Raw genomic sequence first — 23,183 nt, forward strand, 5'->3', positions numbered from 1 at the left:
AGAGAATATAATAACATTAACACCATTAAGTGACAATTTGAATACTGACTGTTTTATCTATTAAGGATGATTTGAAAAGTATGTTGTAATATTTTTCTCTAAAATATAATGTTCTCTGGGAGTAGGTTTCTTGGGGGGGTTTCTGGAGGCAGCCTTTGTTTCAGTTCAGGAATCACAAGTGCAGCCAGGGATTAAAGTCCAAATCCTTTATTGTCTCCTTCAAAGTCTTATCTCTTTTCTTGGAGCCTGGTTAGCTTTCTTAGAGGCCTTTCTTAGAGGAGAGCTCTTGCCACTAGTCCTTTGCCTCTGCCAACTTCTGCCTCTAGCTTCCTCCAAATGTCTCCAAATCCAAAGGTTTGTACTTCAGCCTCCAGCCACAACAAAGGTAAAAGATGGAATGGATCTGTCTCAGCCTCAGAAAGCTTCTAGTGCTCTTGTCTTCTCTGGCCCTGAGAACTCCTCCTTACATGCCCTACACAGAGTACACATCAATCATTATATCACTAGGAAACCCTTATTTGTTGTAGGAATAAATCAATGCTAAACTAGATTTAACCACTGTCTCCTCAATTCCACTTATTTAGCACCGTGTAAGGATTTTAACAGTATGTGACAGTCCTGCTTCCAAGACACTTTACAAAGTAAATTTACTTTAAAATTACTGTAATGTTTAAACTTTATGAAACAAAATAGATATACTATGAAGAATTATAATGACATAATTTTTGTTTTAAATATTAATTTTAATTTCAATCTCACACCAATCAAAAATACTGTATTTGTGAATTGTTACAAAGACTAGTATTCTGTGGGAGAAAATCTACAAAGTCTATTGTACATAACAAAAATTTCCCAAATTGATACCAATATGGGACTAAATTTTGCAACTCCATTAAAAAAATAAGATACCAAATCACAATCTCTCTAATCTTATCCAAGTGATAAATTTTATCAGAAACATAAATTATAAATCAATAAATATGATGACTAAAACCAATATATACAATAGACAATAATTATAGAAATGAAAACAAAACAATTAATATTATAATTTTCATTCATATAGTTTAAAAATGAAAACAATAAAGATAAATAATCTAATACTCCTTCCGAACTGTTTTAGAAAACTTATTAACTAGCATATACAACTACAATTTGTATAAATGGAAGAAATAATACTTAAAAAGGAAAAAAAAAATCTGAATTCTCTCTCTCTCTCTCTCTCTCTCTCTCTCTCTCTCTCTCTCTTTTCCTCCCTCCCTTCCCTTCCTTGCTTCCTTCCCTTCCTATCTCTCTCCCCCCCATTAAAGGTGCACAAAGTCACAAGTTTACAGATACAGCATCTACTCCAACCCCTTGTTTTTCAGACCAGGAAACTGAAGCACACAAAGTTCATTTATTTGCCCAAGGTTACACAGTTAAAAGTATTTCCAACACTAAGATTCAAACCCAATTCCTCTTACTCCAAGTTCAGCACACTTTCCACAGTACTATGCCTCTAAAGAATCTTACATATCATCATCACTTTAAAAATACAATAAACAAGTCACAGAAGTGTTATTTAATAAATTACTGTGAGGCTGCAGAGTAATGTGCTAGGCCCAGAGGGGACACAAGAGAGACAGAGACAGAGAGTGGGTGGGGAGGAGAAGAAAGGGAGGGAAAGAGAGACAGAGAGACAGAGAGAGAGAGAGAGACAGAAAGACAAAGAAAGCTGCTGACAGTGGGTATGGGGTATGGCTGGAATGAGAAGCCTTGTGTGAAATACTCCATCCACCAAGGAAAGCTATTAACCAAGACAAGATCCCACAGCCATACTAGGACATCTTGTACAGCTGGTACTTTTGTCTCTTACTACCATCCTAGTTTAGAGATACAGAGTGAACTGAAGAAAAATGTACTCTGGAATAGCATGCTGTAGTCATACCTAAAATGTGTACTGTGCGAGGAGCAAAATCAGAACCAAGTATCAGTGGTATAACTCGGATCTCAGAAACTTCCAGCCTAGTCTAAAGCCTGATGAGGAACAACAAGGGCAGGAATTCCAGACCAAAGAGAAGTCTCCCAGCAGGCTGATAAGGGCTCAGATTCACTGCAATTTGCCATTGCTCAGACTCAAACTCAAGCCAGGAACTTGCACAACTCAAACCAAAGCAAATAAAAATCATACATTGCCCTGGATCAGAACACTTTTGGGAACACTGAAAACTTACAAATCCCAAATCTGAGTTGTGCCTAAAATTCTAGAATAACACAATGCTCATAACCCTAAGAAAGCAACAATAGCACTACCCCAAACTTTTCCTCCAGAAGTACACAGAAATCAAGACATTATGTCCAAAGTCAGGAAGAAGAATGGAAGAACAAGCAAATAGTTATTATGGTAATGATAATGATTCAAGATACAAATTCAAGAAAAGATAATGACTCCAAAATATATATAAGGAAAGTTTCAAAGAAAATACAACTTGTATAATAATTCTTGGAAGAGATAAAGCAAAAGTTTTGAAAAAGAATTTTAAATGTTTTATCATTGAGATGAGACTGCTAAAGGAACAATAAAAAAAGAAATGTACTATTATACCCCAAAAAAATCAGAAAGGGAGTTAAGACATTTGAACAAGAGATACAAAATTCTGTCTAAACAACAAATTCCCTGAAAATTAGAATGAACCAAATAGAAATCAGTAACTTCATGCAACAACAAAAAAATATTAAAACAAAAGACTGAAATAATAGAAGAAAATTTAAAGTACTGCATGGCAAAAACAATGGCCCAGGGAAACAGGTCAAAGAGAAAAATCTTAATAACCATTGCATTATATAAAGGCCAGAACAATAAGCAAAAAAAGAGCCTAGACTTCCTATTTCAAAAAAATCTTAAAAGAAAACTGTCCAGATTTTTTAGAACCACAGGGCAAACAGAAAGTAGGAAAGAAATACAAAGAATCTTCTTGTCATCTCCTAAACGAAACCCCAAAATGAAAACTCCCAAAACAGTTAAGCTCAAAAACCAAAGTTTCCAGGTAAAAGAAAAAGTACTTCAAGTAGTCAGAAAGAATTCAAGTATCAAGTAATCAGTAAGGATCCTACATAACTTAGCAGGCATCATTAGAAGTGGACAGTTTAGAATACAAAATATCAGAAGGCAAAAGATAAACTTTCAGTCAAGAATAACTTACCAGTGAAACTGAATATAATCCTACAGGAGGAAAAAATTGATCTTTGATGAAATAGAAGACTTTCAAGCACTGCTGATGATGAGATGAGAGCTGCATAGAGAAAAAAAATCATAGAAACAAGTAGCTTGTAGAAAGGAATGAAAATAAAGATAGCATACCACAATATAAAGGATGCATAAAGCAACTCTCAGAGGAAAAATTTAGCTCTGAAAGCATATATTTAAGAAAATTTAAAAGGCAGTTTTTGATAAAGTATACATTTTTTTAAATGAGAAAATTAACCAAAAAAATTCAAATAAGAAATCTTGAAAAGTAAGCAAAAATAGACAAAATGAAGGAAAGCTTAAAGAAAATGGTAAACAAAACTAATAGATGATTTTTCTGAAAAAGAGTAAGAAACAATAACCTTTAGCAAACCTGACCTTTAAAAGAAAACAGTTAAACTACCAAAATAAAAAACAAACAAAATGAAATTACAAGAAAAAAGAATTAACAGGAATTATTCTGCATAATTAAATGCTAGGGAAAAAAGAGTTTAAAAGAAATAAAGGACTGTTTACAAAATAAAATTTAAAAATTAACAGAAGATGAAATACATTATCTTAAATCCAAGGAAAGACAATAAAACTGGACAAAACAAAAGGAAATTACCAAATTATCATACATGTAAAAGAAAATTAATATCTGTCACATAAATTATTATCAAAAATTCAGAAAGAATGCATTGCACCAAGCTCCTATTGAGATAAATATGTCCCATTAACACAAAATAGGAAAGATAATATGGACCATAGACAATGATCACTAATGAATATTTATGCAAAAATGTTTAATAAATCTCCAGCAAAAAGACTACAATAATACAACAATAATACAAATCAAATCTGGATTTGCAACAGGACTACAAGGATTCTTTAAGATTAGGAAAATTATTAAAAACAACAAAAAATTCAAATCACATGATTCTATCAACAGATATAAAAAAGTCTTGGACAAAGTATAATTCTCACCAACTCTTGGAAAAAAGATATTTGAAACAACTACAAAAAGGTTAAATGTTAAAAAAAAAATCTCTTAAACCAAAAACATAGCATTAATTAGAATGGGAACTACTCAAAATATTTTCAAATATCCATACTCCCAATTATTATTTGACATAATTCTAGAGATATTAGTAAGAACAATAAGACAAGAAAAATAAATTAAAAGTATAAAGAGTGTCAAAGAAAACAAAATCATCCTTCCATAAAAAGGTCATTATGTTTTACTTTGAAAACTCCAGAGAATTAATAAAGAAATTGAGACAATAATGTGGCTTCTGCAATGCAACAAGGATAAAAAATAAATTTAAAAATAAATCACCAAAATATTGTTAAGCACCCATTATTTTCCAAGTAGTCTTCAAAGTGGTAAAAATAAAAAGGAAAAATGAAAAGTCTCTGTCCTCAAGGAGTTCCCAATATATTGGAGGACAAGGCATGTACATAAATAACAAGCTATACCCACTTAGGCAAGTCACTTAAATTCTTTGGGCTTCCATTTTCTCAACTTTCTAATGAAAGGGTTAAAACAGATGTCCAGTGTGGACTCTTTCAGCTTTAGATTTATGATTACAAGATGTTCCAAGACATGTTTCAGTCTAGATCTGTGATTTTATTAGTTAAGAAACTCTCAATAAGTATGCTCCGTCCACCTATGCAAATCAACAACTACTCTGCAACTTAAAAGTCTTAAAGAGTAATCTTAAAAACTGAAAGACTAGAAGATTCTGAGACGGCAGAAAAAAGACAAGAAATCACATGGCTCTCCCAAATTCTCTGACAAATAATTTAAAATAATGTTTTAGAGTGGCAGAAATAACTAAAAGTCTGAGGAAAGCAGTTGTCCAGCCTAAGACAAATTGGGAGGGCATTAGGAAAAAATTTGACCTGGAATGGTGGTCTGGCCTAACTAAAGTGAAAATACCTCCAGGCAGATACCTCCAAATCAAAAAACAACAAATCCTGGGGTTAACTGTATTGTCGAAGGTAATTTCGCCAGACTGGTCAACCTAGCCAGACTATGGCTGTGGATAAAGAGGAGCGAGCACAAGCTGATGAGTGTGGTTGCAGAGGGATAAAGGCCCTGCTGGCTGGTGATTTGCAAGAGAGGAAAGACCTTGCAGGCACTGAACCACAAGGAATAAGAAAGTTTTAAAATGTTGTTTGTCCCTCATTCTCAGAGGGGACCATGATATCAGGGAGGTGATGTGAAAGTAAACTGGATTTATATGAGATTGGCTATGAACTCACCAGCCTCACTTTCTCCTCCAGAGCCACCTGGGTCCAATGGCAAGACATAGATCAGGATTTCTGACCAAAACAGAATCAAATGCTATTTTATATTCACTCAGCGTCAGGTGAAATCCAAAGACCAAGTAGAGTTTGGCTTGGGATCTATCAGTGGTCAATCAACAATAGTCAGAATAATTTAGGTTTAACGCACGGTCCTACCTAGTAAACCTCCAAAATAACCTGAGAAGTTTCAATGACCAAAAGTTACATTCCTTTGGTTACATTATTGTAAGTAAGGGTATGCAACCTAGATAGACAGAAGGAAGGGTAAAAAGGAGGACCTGATATGAATGCTATGGAATATTATTGTTCTGTAAGAAATGACCAGCAGGATGAATACAGAGAGGACTGGCGAGACTTACATGAACTGATGCTAAGTGAAATGAGCAGAACCAGGAGATCATTATATACCTCAACAACGATACTGTTTGAGGATGTATTCTGATGGAAGTGGATTTCTTCGACAAAGAGATCTAACTCAGTTTCAATTAATCAAGGATGGACAGAAGCAGGTACACCCAAAGAAAGAACACTGGGAAATGAATTTTTGTTTTTCTTCCCTGGTTATTTTTTACCTTCTAAATCCAATTCTTCCTGTGCAACAAGAAAACTGTTCGGTTCCGCACACATATATTGTATCTAGGATATACAGTGACATATTCAACATGTATAGGACTGCTTGCCATCTGGGGGAGGGGGTGGAGGGAGGGAGGGGAAAAGTAGGAACAAAAGTGAGTGCAAGGGATAATGCAGTAAAAAAAAAAAGTCAATAAAAAGTTATAATAATAAAAAATAATAATAAAAAGGAGGACCTGGCATCACTCATATATCAAAGGCCTAGGATTACAAAAATTTGAACAACTAAAATAAATCTAACCAAAAAATAAATAAGAAAGAATTCAAGGAGATGAATAGAATCTTAGCTAAACTAGATATGACAGATACCTGGAGAGAAATGAATAGGAATAGAAAGGAATGAAATCTTTTTTCAGTTAGAACATGCACCATATAAACTTGATAAGGACCACACCTAAGTTTGGAGGGGCAGGTAGATTCTCCTATAGCCCCCACAGCCATGAATCATAACACACTTGAAAGAATTGCAAATCAGCCTTTATTGACGCAGATGTTGCTTGTGAATTGGGAATGAAATAAAGCAGAAGCAAGAAGGAAGAGGAGAAAGGAGAGAGGCCAGAGAATGTACCTGCCTCTCAGTCTCCTTGTATCATTATCATCCTCTCACATGAAGAAATCTATTCTGCTGGTCAGAATTAGAGCCCCAGCAGCCACTAGCAGATTGCTCCCATAACATAAACTGATACATAAAACCTTTATAGTTCAATGCAGATTATATATATGGAATTAATATATGTATCCTTTTCAGATTATAATGCAAAAAAATTATATTTAATAAGGGACCATAAAAACACAGATTAAAAATTAATTGGAGACTAAATCATTTAATCTTAAAAAATAAGTGGAAAAAAAGAAAAAAAGAATAAGTGAGTTAAACAACAAATCATAGAAATAATAATAATTTTATTAAAGAGAATGGTAATGAGACAACATGCCAATCCTATGGGAAGCAACATAAGCAGTAATCAGAGGAAAAGTTATATTGCTAAATACTTACATCAGTAAAATAGAAGAAAAATAAATCAATGAATTGGGCATGCAATTTTTTAAAAAATAGAAAAAACAAATTAAAAATCATTTTGGAAATTCTGAAAATTAAAGGTGAGATTAATAAAATTGAATGTAAGAAGTGAGGCAGTCCCTACTACCCCCAATGGACTTTTCATTTTAATTAGAGATGACAACACATATAGAAGATAGCTTCAGGATGGATAAAATGGCCCAGTCATCCTCAGAGCTCAGCAACAAGGAAGATCACAATGCTCAGGGATCTTAAAGGAATAACAGTATAGGAGTTATTATTACACCCAGTATAGTGTGAGTCCTTCAAGGACAGAGAATATCTTTTGCCCTCTTTGTATCCCCAGTGCATAATGCAGTGCCTGACATACGGTAGGCATTTAATAAATGTTTGCTGATATTAGTAAAGCCTGATAAACAAGAAGAATAATAGCAAGGGTGCAGTAAAAACTAATAGTGTCTAGGGTGCCACAGCAAGACAAAAGAGGAGGAATGGTAATACCTAGGCATATCATTTTGTTGTTCAGATAGGAAAAGAAACTGGAGGCAGGGAACCGAATTAGGAGTCTGCTGCAATTACTAGATGAGAAGTTTTAGGGACTGAACTAAAAGTTGGGGATTTAAAGGTGAGAAGACATAGCCATGTGAGTGGAGAGAAGGTGAACTATGGTGGCTAAATTGAAAAAATTGGTCAAAATAGGTTTTGTGGAGTGAGGCAAAGGTAAGGATTCAAGAATGATTTCAAATCTAGAAATCTAAAAGTAGCTTGGAAGGAGCAAATTTTTGGGAAAGACAATGAGTTCTGTTTTGGACATATTTATTTTGAGATTTCTGTGAACTTTGCCTATTGAATATCCAATAAGCATAGATGTTGGTCTGAAGAGGCATGATTATCCAGCTTTGGAAGTCATCTGCATAGAGATGAAAAGTGAGGTAACCATGAGAGAGTAAATCTAAAAAAAAAAAAAAAGTAAAGAGGACTAAGGTCAGAGACTTGGGGTATACTATTGGAGATCAGAGACGAATAATGTTTTATCAAAGAAGACTGAGAGATCAGACAGGTTGGAAGAGGGGAGCAAGTGCAAGAGGGAGAAGAGGCACAAAACTAAGAGACATGGATTGTAAAAACTCAATATCCAGGAAAAGAGAGGAGACCACAACATAAAATGCTGTAGCTAAATCAAGAAGGATAAGGACTAACATCATCAGATCTGACAAAAATAAATAAATTTGGAAAAAGACATTGTTCTGGCATTCTATCCACCAAGGTATACAAGATTTATAAGCAAACAATTATAATTATTATTTAGTTAAAGAATGACTTAAACGAAATGTCACCATTCCTGATTGGTCTGCAACAATGCAATAAAAATCATGTTGCTATATAAATTAATGTAGAAATTTAATGTTAAACCAAACAACTACCAAGAAGCTACTGTATGGAAGCAAAATAATAGATTCATTTGGAGGGAAAATAAGGTCTAGAGTATTAAAGGAAATAATTTTTTAACATAGGAATGAAGGTTCAATAGCACTTCTAGACCTCAAATTATATTTTAAAGCAGTACTCATTAAAATTATTAGGCACTAGTTAAAAAAACAGAAAAAAAAAGAGAATAGTGGAACAGAGTAAGTAAAAGCAAGAATCAGAAGGGAAAAAAAAAACATACTCAACCCAAACACATACTCTGCTGCAATGACACTGACCTCCTAGCTATTCCATAAACAAAACTACACCTCTTGACTCTGAGCATTTTCACTGGCTATCCCCCAAAACTGAAAATGCTGTCCTGTTCAGCTTCTTCTCTTGATCTCCTTAACTTCTTTTAAATCCTTTCTTTTATAGAATGCCTTTTCCATTTCCTCTTAACTAGAATGTCTTTTTTTTCTGTTGATTACTTTCTATTTATTCTGAATGTAGCTTACTTTGTACATACTTGTTTGCATGTTGCTATCTTTCCATTACATTTGTAAGCTCCATGAGGGCAGGAACTGTCTTTTGCTTCTTTTTGTATCCTCAGTATTTATAACACTGCCTGGTATATAGTACGCACATAGTATGCACTGAAATGTTTACTGATTATCTCATTGGTAACAGTAGAACAGTAGAAAGAATACTGTTTCTGAAGTCAAAAGATAAAAATTCAATCCTTTCTTAGTCTTTTATTTACCCATGTCACTTTGAGCAAGGCACACTCTCCTTGTACAATTGTTTCCTCATCTGTAGAATGAATAAGTTGGACTAGATGATTTTTGAGGTTCTAGTTCAGTAAAGATCTATGATCCTATGACCATTAATTCAGTTTTCTTTTTTCCCCTCAGTTTTCAATAAACCTCAAAATATAAACTATGAGGAGAAGAATTCTCTATTTGACAAGAACTATTCAGAAAGTTGGTAAGCAGTATGGAAGAAATTTAACTTTAGACCAACATCTTATACCACATAACATAATAAAAATCAAATCAATAACTTGAATGAAAATGCTATAAATATAAAAGATTAAAATATTTTAAAAATCAAAGAGAATGAGACCAGGTACTTTTCACAGTTATGAATAGAAAGCAGAATTCTTACCTAAATAAGGGATATGGAAAGTCACACAAGATTTTTTTTAATAATGTTATAAACTTACCCAACTATTCCAGAAAGTAATGTGGAATTATGCTTTTAAAATAATGATTAAAATATGCTAACTCTATGATATACTCCCAGACATATAGCTCACATTTTATGATGGCAAAGAATTAAAATAGATGCTCGTCAACTGAAGATTAAATAGCTAAACAAATTAATATGATTAATAATTATTATGCCATAAGAAATTACAAATCAGATAAATTCAGAGAAACCTGGAAAATATATGAATTAATGCAGAAGGAAAGTGAGAGAACCAAAGCAATTTACAAAATGATCCAAAAAATGTGAAGAAAAACAATTTTGAAAAACTACAGTAGTCTTACCAATGAAATCATGACTTCGGAAGACTAATAATGAATCAAGCATACCACTCTCTTTCGTAAAATGGTAAATAACTAAAATGAGATATACGTTTTTATACATAGCCAATGTGGTGAACTATTTTATTTAACTATACTATTTGTTGTATGGGATACTTCTACTGAAGGGAAGAGTTTTAGAGAGGGAATTTCTACTGGGTAGTGATAAAGATCAAAAAAGGAAGAAAAGAGGGTCAATAAAACTTTTTTTAAATGGAAAAAAAATTCAGAAAGAGAAGACATACAAACATGGCAATTGTCTTACTATCGTGCTAAATTTAATATATACTTAAAAAAAAAAAAAACTATGTAACCAAAGTTTAAAGTTCCATATACAATCCTCTTTTTTGTTCTTTATGTATAGAATTGTTCAAATTTGCTGATCATTAGGTTCCTAATAAAAATGTATTTTTTAAAATTACAAATATGAAGAATTTAGAGAAATATTTGAAAGGATTGAAACTCATACAGAATACAAAAAACAAGAATCGGAAAACAAAACGCACAATAAATGCAACAGAAAGAACCAAAAAAAGAAATAATACTATATGATATTCAAGTTTGGCCCTATGGAATAACTGAGAAAATATATTGCTCCTTCCCTCCCTCAGCATCAAAGTTGGGAGACTCCACATATAAGATTTAACACATGCTGCCAGGGACAGTTGATGAGTTGGTTAATTTTGTTGAACTGCCTTTTTTTCTTTTTAAATATTTGTTAAAAGGAATAGTTCATAGTTAGGAAAGTGGAAGGAGAGGACATCTCTGGGAATGAATGTTACATAAAAGTAAATGACATTCATTAAAACTATTTAGTACTGACTAGGAAATAGAGTAGTTGACTAGTGGAATGGATTAGGTTCACAAGACACAATAGTCACCAACTATAGTAATCTAGTGTTTGATAAACCCAGCTTCTGGGATAAGAACCCACTATTTGACAAAAATTGCTGGGAAAATTGGAAAGGAGTATGGCAGAAACTAGGCACTGACCAATACCTAACACCTATACCAAGATAAATTCAAAATGGCTCCATGATTTATATATAGAGAGTGACATTAAGGGAAAAAAGAGTAATAATATAAGCAAATTAGGAGAACAGAGGATAATCTACCTCGCAGACAGAGAAGGAAAGAATTTATGGCCAAAGACAAACTATATAGCATGTTATGAAATGCAAAATGGATAATTTTGTTTATATTAAATTTAAAAGTTTTTGTACAAATAAAACTAATGCAGCCAAGATTAGAAGGGAAGCAGAAAACTGGTTCTGATAAAGGCCTCATTTCTAAAATACGGAGAGAATTGACTCAAATATATAAGAATACAAGCCATTCTCTAATTGATAAATGATCAAAAGGCTATGAACAGACAATTTTCAGATGAAGAAATTAAAATCATTTCTTGTCATATGAAAAAATGCTCTAAATCACTATTGATCAGAGAAATGCAGATTAAGGTAACTCTGAGGTATCATTACATACCTCTCAGCTTGGTTAAGAAGACAGAAAAAGATGAGAAATGTTGAAAGGGATGTGGGAAAACTGGGACACTGATACATTGCTGGTGAAATTGTGAATATATCCAACTATTCTGGAGAGCAATTTGGAAGTATGCTCAAATAATTATCAAACTGTGCACACCCCTTGACACAGCAATGTCACTACTGAGCCTGTATCCCAAAGAGATCATAAAGGAAGGAAAGGGACCCACATGTACAAAAATGTTTGTAAGAGCCCTTTTTGTAGTGGCAAGAAAGTGGAAACTGAATGGATTCCCATCAGTTGGGAAATGGCTGAATAAGTTATGGTATATGAATGTTGTGCAATATTATTGTTCTATAAGAAACCATCAGCAGGATGATTTCAGAGAGGCCTGGAGAAATTTACATGAAGTCATGCTAAATGACATTGCACACACAACAAGAAGATTGTGCAATGATCAATTCGGATGGATGTGGCTCTTTTCAACAATGAGATGATTCAGGTCTATCAATGGGCCAATGTACAGAGTGAATGTGGACCACAGCATAGTTTTTTCACATTTTTTGTTGTTTATTTGCTTTTTTTCCTTTCTCGTTTTTATCTTTTTCATCTGGTTTTTCTTGTGCAGCATGATAAATGTAGAAATATTTATACAAGAATTGCTCATGTTTAACATATATTGTATTACTTGCAGTCCAGAGGAGTGGGGGAAAGGGAGGGAAAAAATATGAAACACAAGGTTTTGCAAAGGTCAATGTTGAAAACTATCTTTGCACGTATTTTGCAAATTAATAATATTTTAAAAAGCAAATGACATTTTAAAAATATTTTATAAAAGATTTTTATAAGAAGACTAAAGCAGAAGGAAGACAATAAAGTAGAATCAATCCGGGAGACTCTGCAACTCCTTCTATGATAACAAGCTGCTACTTCACACTCAAATTCCACCATATTAACACAAATATTCTGTTGGCAATGTTTTGTGGCTGTGAATCATGGTAAACACTTCAAGTCCCAAGAAATCAAAATGGACATTAACTAACAGGGCAATGGAGTGGGATGCATGGTAAATATGAACATCGTACTCATGATTTTATGCAGGAAATTATGTAAAATTATACAAAAATATGATTAGAAAAGGTGTTTTGATCATGTAATGAGAGTTTGTGATAATGGATAAATATCTTAAGTGTTCTTCTTATAACCATAAAATGTTAAAAGGCCACAAATCCTTCTTCCTATTATACGTTATTTCCATGGCAGGGGGAGGAAGAAGGAGAGGGTTAAGAAAGACATAAACAAAAATGGCAGAGGATGAGACAGAGTAAATGGGTTAGTTATTACCTACAAAATTGAAAGATATATATATATAGGTATCAGTGAGATCCAAAACCCAAAAGTATAACTAAAAGCTGAGTAGTTCTACTTAAGCAGATAATTAATCTCACTCAAGGTTGAGTATTCATACATATCTGAAAAAATACTTCTTCTTGGCTGCTCCTGTTAAGATTTACTAATAAATATAGGCATGCACAACCTGTCACCATTGAGTTTGAATGTGGTAGAAGTAAAACAATCTCACACATAAACAGCCAGCCAGCCAATTTTATGTAATTTTATGATTATATATCAGATTTTGATTTAATAGATATATAATTGGTCTAGGCAATATTATATGGAGTATCTTTGCTTTAAGTAATGAGACAGCTAATGTGATTATTTAAACATTCAATTCCAGAATCAATGAGAATGATCAATAAAATAAGAATTAATTCTGATGCAACTTAATATGTTTTAACATAATGGTTATCCATTTGAATAAATTTGTAAAGTGTTTCCATAGGAAAATTAAGTGAACATAGACTTCAGACTGACAAAAAATCACTCCATGAAGTAACTAGTGAAATTCTTAATTGTCATTTTTATGATGCTTTAGGGATTTTCCAAATTTGAAATGCTTTCAATACAAGAGAAGTTCTGAAAACATTTTTAAGAATGTCAGATTGTAGTGTAGCTGCTACTTACCAGATTGAAGAAGCCAATAAGACATTAGTGTTATTTTCAAGGAATTTTGTTGGAGCCTCTCCAAGTAGAAAAGATGACAAAATTCCCCCTCCAAAGCAGTGCAGCATTGCACTAAACCAGCTTGCTAAAGGATTCTGCCATGCCACTGAAATAGCTCCTAAAATGAAAAATCAGAAAGGTGGTCTCAGATAAATAGCAAAATGTTAATAGCCTGTAGTTTTTAAATAGTCAGAAACTTTCATTCATAGGTAATATGGTTAAATATATACATTTCACAAATATTATATTGATTGAAATGTGATCTTAATTACAGCTGTCTGGGAAAACTATATAATAACATTTTGTTCTCTATTAGAGATATTAGTAACTACAATTCCAAAAAACACACTATAATTCACATTTTTCTTTAATACAGGGAAAATATTCTTCCAATTCTATCAATAATTATTCTTGAATGCCTACTCCTAGGCTAACAATTAATGAGGTAGGCTATTTCGTTGCCATTCCACAAAAGCCAATTTCAGTGCCTTTTAGTATTGAGGTTCTCAAAGGGATGCCAAAAAAGACAGGTTCAAGCAGAGACTGCCATCCCTAGAAAAGTCTTAAACTGTGTTGTTAGCAAAAGACTGAATCAGTTTTTCAAGTACTGACCTATTTAAATATAGAAAGGAATATCACTATGAGGCTGGCCCCTTAAATTCATTAGCAGTCCACAAAAGAAAGACAACTAAATATGAAGTGACTGAAGCTTTTGCAACCCTCTTTCATTGTGGGGGAGGGAGGCGGTATAGGCAGAATGATGGCAATGATGGCAGAATGCTAACAATCATAAAGTTTCTAGATGGTTTATAACTGTCATTGGAACTCTAAATGGGAGATATCTGTCCAATGAACTAAAGTGGACATACCATTGGAGGAAATGAATTTTATCATTTTTTAAGTTTTTCACCATAAACAAAAACCAAAGAAAGATAAAACCAAGAGCAAAACAGAAGTAAGAGTGATTCATAGGTTCTTTTTCAAAAGATAAAAGAATCCCAATTCTCTTAAACTTGCTAGTATATTAGTTTCCTCACAAACATATTTAATCAGATTATATTTACTCTCTATATTGTTTTATATATGTGTGTGTATGTGCACATATATGTATATACACATGTAATTCCTCCAAGACATTTGGTGATCTGATATTGCACTACTCATAAGAATTAGCCAAAATAAAGGAAAAATTGCAGTCTATGCACCAAATTGTATTTAACTAAAGAAAAAGAATGTAAAGAAAGGTAATACAAGAACCTCTGAATTACATTTAATTCAAATATTCAATAATTCTAGTGCAAAGTTAAAATAGATGAAAATTAAAGGATAACATTTCTCAAAAGAACTACAAACTATAAGTTATATCACGTAAAAGATTGCTCCAAGTCACTAATGAAAATCAAAACAACTTAAGATTTCACCTTAAACCTAGCCAAATAGCAAAGATGACAATAAATGGAAACATTCAATGTTTAAGATCTGTACAAAAGTAATACACTGCTGCTACAGCAAAGAATCTGAAAAAAAAATTGAAATTATCCTAAGACACTGAATACCACAGCCATACCCCTCCCCCCACTGACCTAGAGATTCCACTGCTTGGCATATGCCCCAAGAAAATGAAAAGACGTCATTATACCAAAATATTTACAAGCAGCAATTTTTATCATAGCAAAGAAATAAAAACTAAGTTAATGTCCGTGGATTGGGAAATCTGAATGTAACAACAATATTATTGTGGCATTAGAAATGATTAATAAAAATAATATCGAGAATATGAAATAATTATTAAATTGTTAAGAACTGATGAAAGTGAAGTAAAAAGAGCTAGGAAAATATACAGAAAAACTATAATGATATAAATGGAAAGAACAAAAAAAGAAACAACATTATTTAAAACTAAGCTTCTTCCCCAAGAAAAAATATAAAGATGAACTTTCTCCCACCTTTGAAGAAGTGGGGGATTAACGTACTATGCGAGAGAGGGGGAGAGGGAGGACTATCTATCTATCTATTATGTATATGTATCTGTGTATAGATAGTTCTATATGCAATAGGACTTGGTTGACATGTTTGAGGTTTGTTTTTTACTGAACTGTGCTTTTTCTTTGTTAGGAGGGATGTTGGGGAGGAGGGATGTATTTGAAATGAAGATAACAAAAAAAAAAAAAAAGATAGCAGTGATTTGAAAACAGAAAAATGTTTATAGGTAGGTTTGGTTCGAGTATAGTTTCTCAAAATGTGGTCTTACTGATGATAGTGCTACTTGTAATTATTTTTCAGCCACTAATTTTGGTGTTCATAAAGTAATAGCAGATCACCACATTTCATACCAATAAAATGTAAAGATCATAGATGTAAAATTATAAGGAACCTTATGGACAATCCAGTCCTAAACTGAATCCCAGGGAGGTTACTTGCCCAAGCCAAATATCAGAGCTGGAAACTGAAATTAGAGGCAGTGTCTGAGATTTACAACAAATCATATATGCCAGATAATTCTTTGCTCATCAAAAGCCAACTCATAAGATTTTCAAATTTAAATGCTTGTTTGAATATATAACTACAAATCAATGAATCATTGTGGTTCAGAGGGTCAAATTAAATGTATCAAGCATGCCTATAGCAAATGATTTCCTAATTGATTCAAATTATAAATATCTGGATCTTTAAAATAAAATAAGAATTATTTCTGAAGACTGGTCAAGTTATTAATATACTTTATTTCATGTATAGGACAATCATTTTTAGTCATAAATAATTTTGTAAATGTACTAATTGCAGTTTTAATATTTCTGTAAATCCAGTTTCTTTATGTTTGTGAATCAGAGTATAAAATGTGAGTCTTCTATTGATTTAGAATGTTCAGGTTTTTTAAAAAACAATCTAATAAATTGTGCAACCTTCAAAAGAAAAATTTCAATGAATTTTTTTATCTTTATAAATATCACTATGAAAAATAGCAATTTCTTCTTTTTAATCAAATATGATTTAAAATAGCATCATACATTTAGAGTCAGAGAAAATCTTAAAGATCACATTATTCCAACTCCCAAATTTTGTAAGTGAAACTAAGGCTCAGAAAGGCTAAGTCATTTATTTGCCCAGAGACAAGGATCACACAGTTAATAAGATTTTAGCACAAGTCAAATTAGTTAGACAACGTATGTCCTATATTTACACAATTTTACATCGACTTTTTCTTTTAATGGGATTTGGGGGTGGGGGACTTACTTTTATAATGACTTGAAAAAACTACATTTAGGTCTTTATGCATATTTATCCCCCCAAAAGTAATTATATATTGCTACGTTTGTTACTTATGTTTGTAGACCTACCTTTCAACCTGACATCACTTAAGCTATTAACTTAACTATTATTAATGGTCAGAAGTCCAATGCAATGTATGTCAATTTTAAAATCTGTCAATCATAGGAAAATTTCTTCTGACATGAGTGTCATCAATAATTCATTATCAGTATCTCATCATCATATCATAATATTGATATAGTACCTTAAAGTTTATAAAGCACTTTACAAATATATCATTTTATCCTCACTTATAAATTGTTTTACATTACAGTTGAGAAGCAATCAGAGAGGGAGGGAGGCTAGTAAGGGAGGGAGGGAAGAGTCTGGACTTAGAGAATAACATCTGGAGTCTTATCTTCTGGAATGCCAGATCTTCACGGTCCTAATTATCTCAGTTCTAATGAGCAGAAAAGGGGGTGTTATACAGGGAAAACTGAGGCAGAACAATTCAGGGAAACTGAAGCAGGACAATTTAGGGAAACTGAAGCAGGACAATAAAATGAAACTGTGGCACAACAATATGAAGAGATCTAGAATTCTACTAGGAGTATTCCTGCAAAATGAAATCCTTTGGTAAGGATCAGAATAGTGGAACAAAAGCATTATCGCAGATGCATGTTGCAAACTATAAATAAGGACAGGAAGAAGGATGAGATGAAAAATTTGAGAGGTAAGTTTGGTTCAGAATTATGTTATAATTAATGATGGGAAATTTCAGCTATACCTGCCATCTGCTACCAAAAGTTTTTTTTTTTCTCTTTCAATGTGAGAGTAGTTCATAAATCTGTAAATTGTCTTAATGACAATTTCATTCTTCTAAAAGTGGAGGAAAGCAAGAGGCAAGAGTTTGAAATGCAATATGGTACAGTGGAAAACAGGCTAAACCTGGAGTTTAGAGAGCCCCGATTCAAATCTCAACTTTTTTCCTGTTGTTTCTTCTAGAAGAGGATGATCAAGGATATCAAGATTTGCACATGAACTGGATTTAATAAGGCAGAGTTGGGCAAAGTTATCAACCACCCTCTTCCTCAAGATTCTGCAAAAGTCCAGTGGTAAGACAAAAGTCAAGAGAACTGGGCAATGGTCCAGCATGCAGTGAACCATTAATTTCTAAATTAAGTCTGTCCTAGGTCTCAGTTTGACTGGGGAAAGCCCATTCAGGAACTAAGATGTAAGTAAAAATATAGAAAACAGAAGACCAAATTTGCCACCACAAAACTTACCAATTTTTAAGGGAAAAACCCTACGAGTTTCAGCCAGAACAGAAAACAATTGCTATTTATACTCATTGTAAGTCATCAGAACCTAAACAATAAGCCACAAAGGCTTCAGTTGAGGGACATGACAGCCATTCACTAAGAGCTAGAGTGATTTGGGTTTAAAGGCATAGCCAAGTAGTTCCATGAGAAATACAATGGGTGTTTTTAAAGTCTGTTTTTCTAGAGTGTGTCAAAAAATCAGAAGCGAGAATTGCACAGGATAAAAAGTAAATTGCCTCACCTTTTTTAAAAAGAGAAAAATAGTTTTTTTTAAAAAATACCTTTTTTCTAGTTTTAATTTTTTTTATCTTTTTTTTTTAATCTTTGTCCCAAATCCCAAAATGTCTTAAACAAAAATATGTAACTGGGCAATTAGGCATCATAGTATATCAATAAATCACCAGGTTTGGGATCATAAAGACTCATCTTTGTTCAAATCTGGCCTTAGACATTTACTAGCTATGTGACCCCAAGCAAGTCACTTAACCCTGTATGCCTCAGTTTTCTCATCTGTAAAATGAGCTGGAGAAAGAAATGGCAAACTATTCCAGTTTTTCTGCCCAAAAAAAACTCCAGATAAGATCACAGAGGCAGACACAACTGAAGAATAACAACAAAGAAGATGTGTCACTATGGTTAAGTCACTCAACCTCTACCTCCTTCAAGTAACTCTTAAGTCTTTCCCAAATCATACTACATTAAATGTACATTAACATAGTACAAATTGCATATGTAATGATGAGAGGAAAAGGAATGCAGACAGAATGGATCACTTCAAGAGTAATAAGCATATAATCAATGCAATTACATTAGTAGTTTTGATGAGGTTTAGATTTGGGGTACCCAAATTAAATTAGGGTTTCTGGTGGTCAGGGAGTTAAATAAGGTCTAATGAGGTCTAGTGGCAGTACAAGAGTAGGGAGTTCTGGGATTCCCTTCTGGCAGTGCAAAAGTCCCCTGTAAAGGAATTTATAGACCCAAAAACCTAAATTGATAAAAGAGGTTTATTATGGGGATTGGAAGTAAGGTTAGTCTAGTTAAGGAAATATGTGAGGATAAAGAGAGGAAGGCACCAGAAACAGTGTTTCAGTGGGCAGAGGCCCTTGATGTGCCAAGCATAGGGCTGGCATATTTGGAACCTCTGCAAAGAGAGTGTTTTAGTTTGGCTCTTTTTTAATAGGGGATTTTGGCTACAAGCAGAAGGGGGCTTGTGGACGGAGGCCCAGGTTGGCTCCTCACTGGGTTTCAGCTAGGGTTAGAATTTGAATTGAATTCAATGGGTTTCCGGACTGAGCTGACCACACCCAGATAACAAAGATGAAACTGTGCTTGGGATGGAGTCCCCTCACCAAGGCAATAGAAGGAGGTTTTCTCCTTTAAGGATTTTCAGTTTTGGGGTTCCCTCTTCAGTTTCAAAACTCTTTATCTCATTTTTTAAAGAGCATCCACACAAAGTATTTTTTAAAGTTATTTTAAATAGATGACCTACTTTGTAAATATTTTTATTACTTTTGTTTATTCAAGAGAAATCTGAACCAGTATTGCCCTTTTAAAGCCAATTGTCCCACATATACTATTTTAAGTACAAAAAATGCTGGGTTTTTCCTGATTTTTTTTAAAAGTGTGCTATTTATATATGTATATAAACTTCATCTTTTTATGCAAATAAAATGGGAGAATTTTTTTTAATTTTTAAATAATTTAAAAAGAGTCATAGAAACTATAGTTAATATATATTGCTTATGGTGAATCCAAATTATAACAGATTTAGAATAAAATATTTAACCATAACAAAAACAAAAAATGTATATTTTAAAACAAAAAGAATCTGAGTTATATGATTACATGTAGTTTTCAAATCACTGTTACCATTTATTCCCCTACTTTGTAAGAATTAAATTTTCTCCAAATTAATAATTCATTTTCCCATATTAAAGAAGCAAAAAAAACTCCTGAAAACTATGTTGGTTAGCACAGTAAGTACTTTCAGTAAGATCTAAATATTTTCTAAATCACGTATGTATTTGTCATCTCCCCTGTAGTGTTTATTTCATTTATTCTCTCTGCTTCCCCAGCTCCTGACAAATAGAGGGCTCTTAATTAATACTTGCTGATTGACTGATCAAGATTTCAACAAACCACTTATGCCATTACTTTGAAAATATACTTTAACATTCTAGTTTATAGAAGTCCTTCCATGAAAAAAGATGATGCACTTTGAAGATCAATTTTGTAATCAAAAATGTCATTAATTTGTAAAAAGCATAGATTTTAGTATGTGAGAAAAGGGACTTAGAGTTTGGAAATATAATACTAACAAAAAATAAAGCCAATGTGAAGTAATGTTATGAATGAAACTCATTCACACAATAATTATTCGATTTTAAATTCTGATGTTAATGATTAAATGCTTAAGAGGAAAGGAGAACATGGATAACAATTTAGTCACCAAGTGATGGTGAGATGGCCCAGTGGAGAGAGCAGTAGGCCTGCAGTCAAAAGACCAGAACTCAACTGCAGCCTTGGAATCTTGTTAGCTATATAATTTTGGACAACCCTCCATATTTGCCTCAACCTTAAAATGGTGATAACAATAGCACCTACTCCACAGTACTGTGAGCATCAAATGAGATATATGTAAAGCCCCTAATAGGATATGGCATTACAAAAATGCGTATCCCTTCCCATTCTTTATTATCAGTGCCTACAGTAACTTCCACAAAACAGCCCTGAGTTTAAAAGACAGAAGGGTAACAAATAAGCACTTCCTGTTACATTTATCCTATCAGAGTCAAATCTGCATGATGTCTACATGGGTCCAAGTATTATTGCAGCAACTGTAAGTTACTGGTGGTCAAGGTCTTGCTTTATTTTATCTCTACTCTACCAAACCCTGCTGACGGGAAGTAGCTGGTGGCTCAATGAATGTTACTAAGTTAAACACAAATGGCTGACACATTCCTTTTACCCACTGCCAGCCTAGGAAAAGCAGCATGACATCCCTAGGTAGGTAGAAGCCTTTGGAGTCTCAAACACTATTCAACTCCCTCATGCCCTAAAAAGGAAAACTCAGGATCCAGGGGTCAAAAACCCTAATCTGATCGCTTAAGGTTTCAGAGAGGAAAGGAAGGAGGGAGGGAGAAAAGATTTAATTTGAAACTCAAAACTTGAAATGAAAATATTTTTTAAATTGGGGAACAAAAAGAAAAATGAGAAATTATAAAAGATAAAAAAAGAACCTGGGGATACCAAGGCAACATACACCATTCATGTTGGCAAGGCTGTGAGAAGACAAGTACATTAACATTCTGTTGGCGGACTGACAAACTCATTACAGACATGCTGGAAAACAATTTAAAATTATGTGAGAAAAATAACCAACTCGTTCATATCTTTTAATCTACCAAAACATTACTGGGCACATACCCCAAGGAGGTAAAATAGAAAGGTCCCAGATATACCAAAATATGTACAAGCAGGCAGGACAATACAATTAAGCCCAATACTAATAGTTTGCAAAAAAAATAAATAAATAAATAAAGAGGAAAATAAAGAATCCTACCAAATTCCTTCTAGGGTACAAATGTAATCTTGATACTTAAGCCAAAAAAAAAAAAATCCCCAAACAAAAAAACCTTATAAAGCAATATTCTTAATGAATAGCAACGCAAAAATAATTAAATAAAATATCAATAAAGAGGCTACAATAGCATATCAAAAAGATTACACATCATTACCAGATTAGGTTACTAACAAAAAATGCAGGTTGTTTCAATATTGGAAAAAATATATAATTATCCATGTTAATAATAAAAACAATAAGATGGTATTATATTAGCATAAGAGGTAACAGAAAAGTTTTTTGACAAGACACTCACTTCTGTAAAAACACTAAAAAGCATAGCAATAAGTAAGCCTTTCCTTAATATGATAGAGTATATATGTAAAGCCCAGCATTATATAGTCTTCCCAATAATAACGATAACTAGCATTTCCACAATATTTTAAAGTTTACAAAGCACTCTGCAAATATTATCTCACCTTATGAGATAATAACAGGAAACAAATATTAGAGGACTAACAACCTTGGAAAGTATGTGCCATTATTATCTCTATTTTATAGATAGGGACTTTTGAATTCTGGTCTTCTTAATTCTAAGATCAAAGATAAAGCAAGAATGTCCATTATCACATTATTATCTGACTTTCAGCTATGGGTACTTGTTATGGACCAGAACTCTGAACTTGAAACAAAGAATTCTTACAAGGCATTAAGTCAGTGGAATTGATAGAGACAATAATTATCTAATTTAGCCTGGTTCAGTATGAATGATTTAATCCAACAAGGAGATGTTATGGGCCAGAACTTGAAACAAGGAGGAAACAATGGTTAAATCTAGTTTAGCACTGATTTAATCCTACAACAAATAATGGTTTCCTAGTGATATAATGATTGGTTTGTACTCATTGTGGAGCATATAAATTAGAAACCTCAGCCAGGGAGATTAAGAAAGACATTCAGAGAGGAGGCAAAGGACTGGTGGCAGGACTTAAGCTCTCAGCACCAAGCAGAGAAATTCAATCTCATCTTCCATCTTCCTGGTGGCTGGCCTGACCTCCAGCACTTCCCTTACTAAGACCAAGACCAGACTGAAAGGCTTTCCAGAAAACTGCCCAGCCCCAGGAAGGAGATAATAAAGGATCGGGACTATAAGAAAGCTAACCGCTAACCAGACCCCAGGATAGGAGACAAAACTTTGAAAGAGATAATAAAGGATTTGGACTTTAACACCTGGCTGTTCATGTGGTGATTACTCTGAACTGAAACGAAGGCTGCTCCCAGAGACCCCAAGAAAAACCAAAACAAAAGAACATTACAGGTACTCACTAAAGCA

The 23,183-nt window shown here is 33.2% G+C and overlaps 1 protein-coding gene across 1 annotated transcript in view; it reads right to left on the bottom strand.

The window, feature by feature from the left end:
* Positions 1 to 23,183, bottom strand: part of TMEM38B (transmembrane protein 38B) — a 52,480-nt gene that overhangs the window by 23,556 nt on the left and 5,741 nt on the right. Inside the window, exon 2 of the mRNA XM_051986949.1 lies at positions 13,679 to 13,835. Within this exon, the coding sequence (XP_051842909.1) occupies positions 13,679 to 13,835 (157 nt within the window). The remainder of the gene's footprint in view (positions 1 to 13,678; positions 13,836 to 23,183) is intronic.

The sequence above is a fragment of the Antechinus flavipes genome, chromosome 1 (genome assembly GCF_016432865.1).
Source record: "Antechinus flavipes isolate AdamAnt ecotype Samford, QLD, Australia chromosome 1, AdamAnt_v2, whole genome shotgun sequence".
NCBI classification, from domain to species: Eukaryota; Metazoa; Chordata; class Mammalia; order Dasyuromorphia; family Dasyuridae; genus Antechinus; species Antechinus flavipes.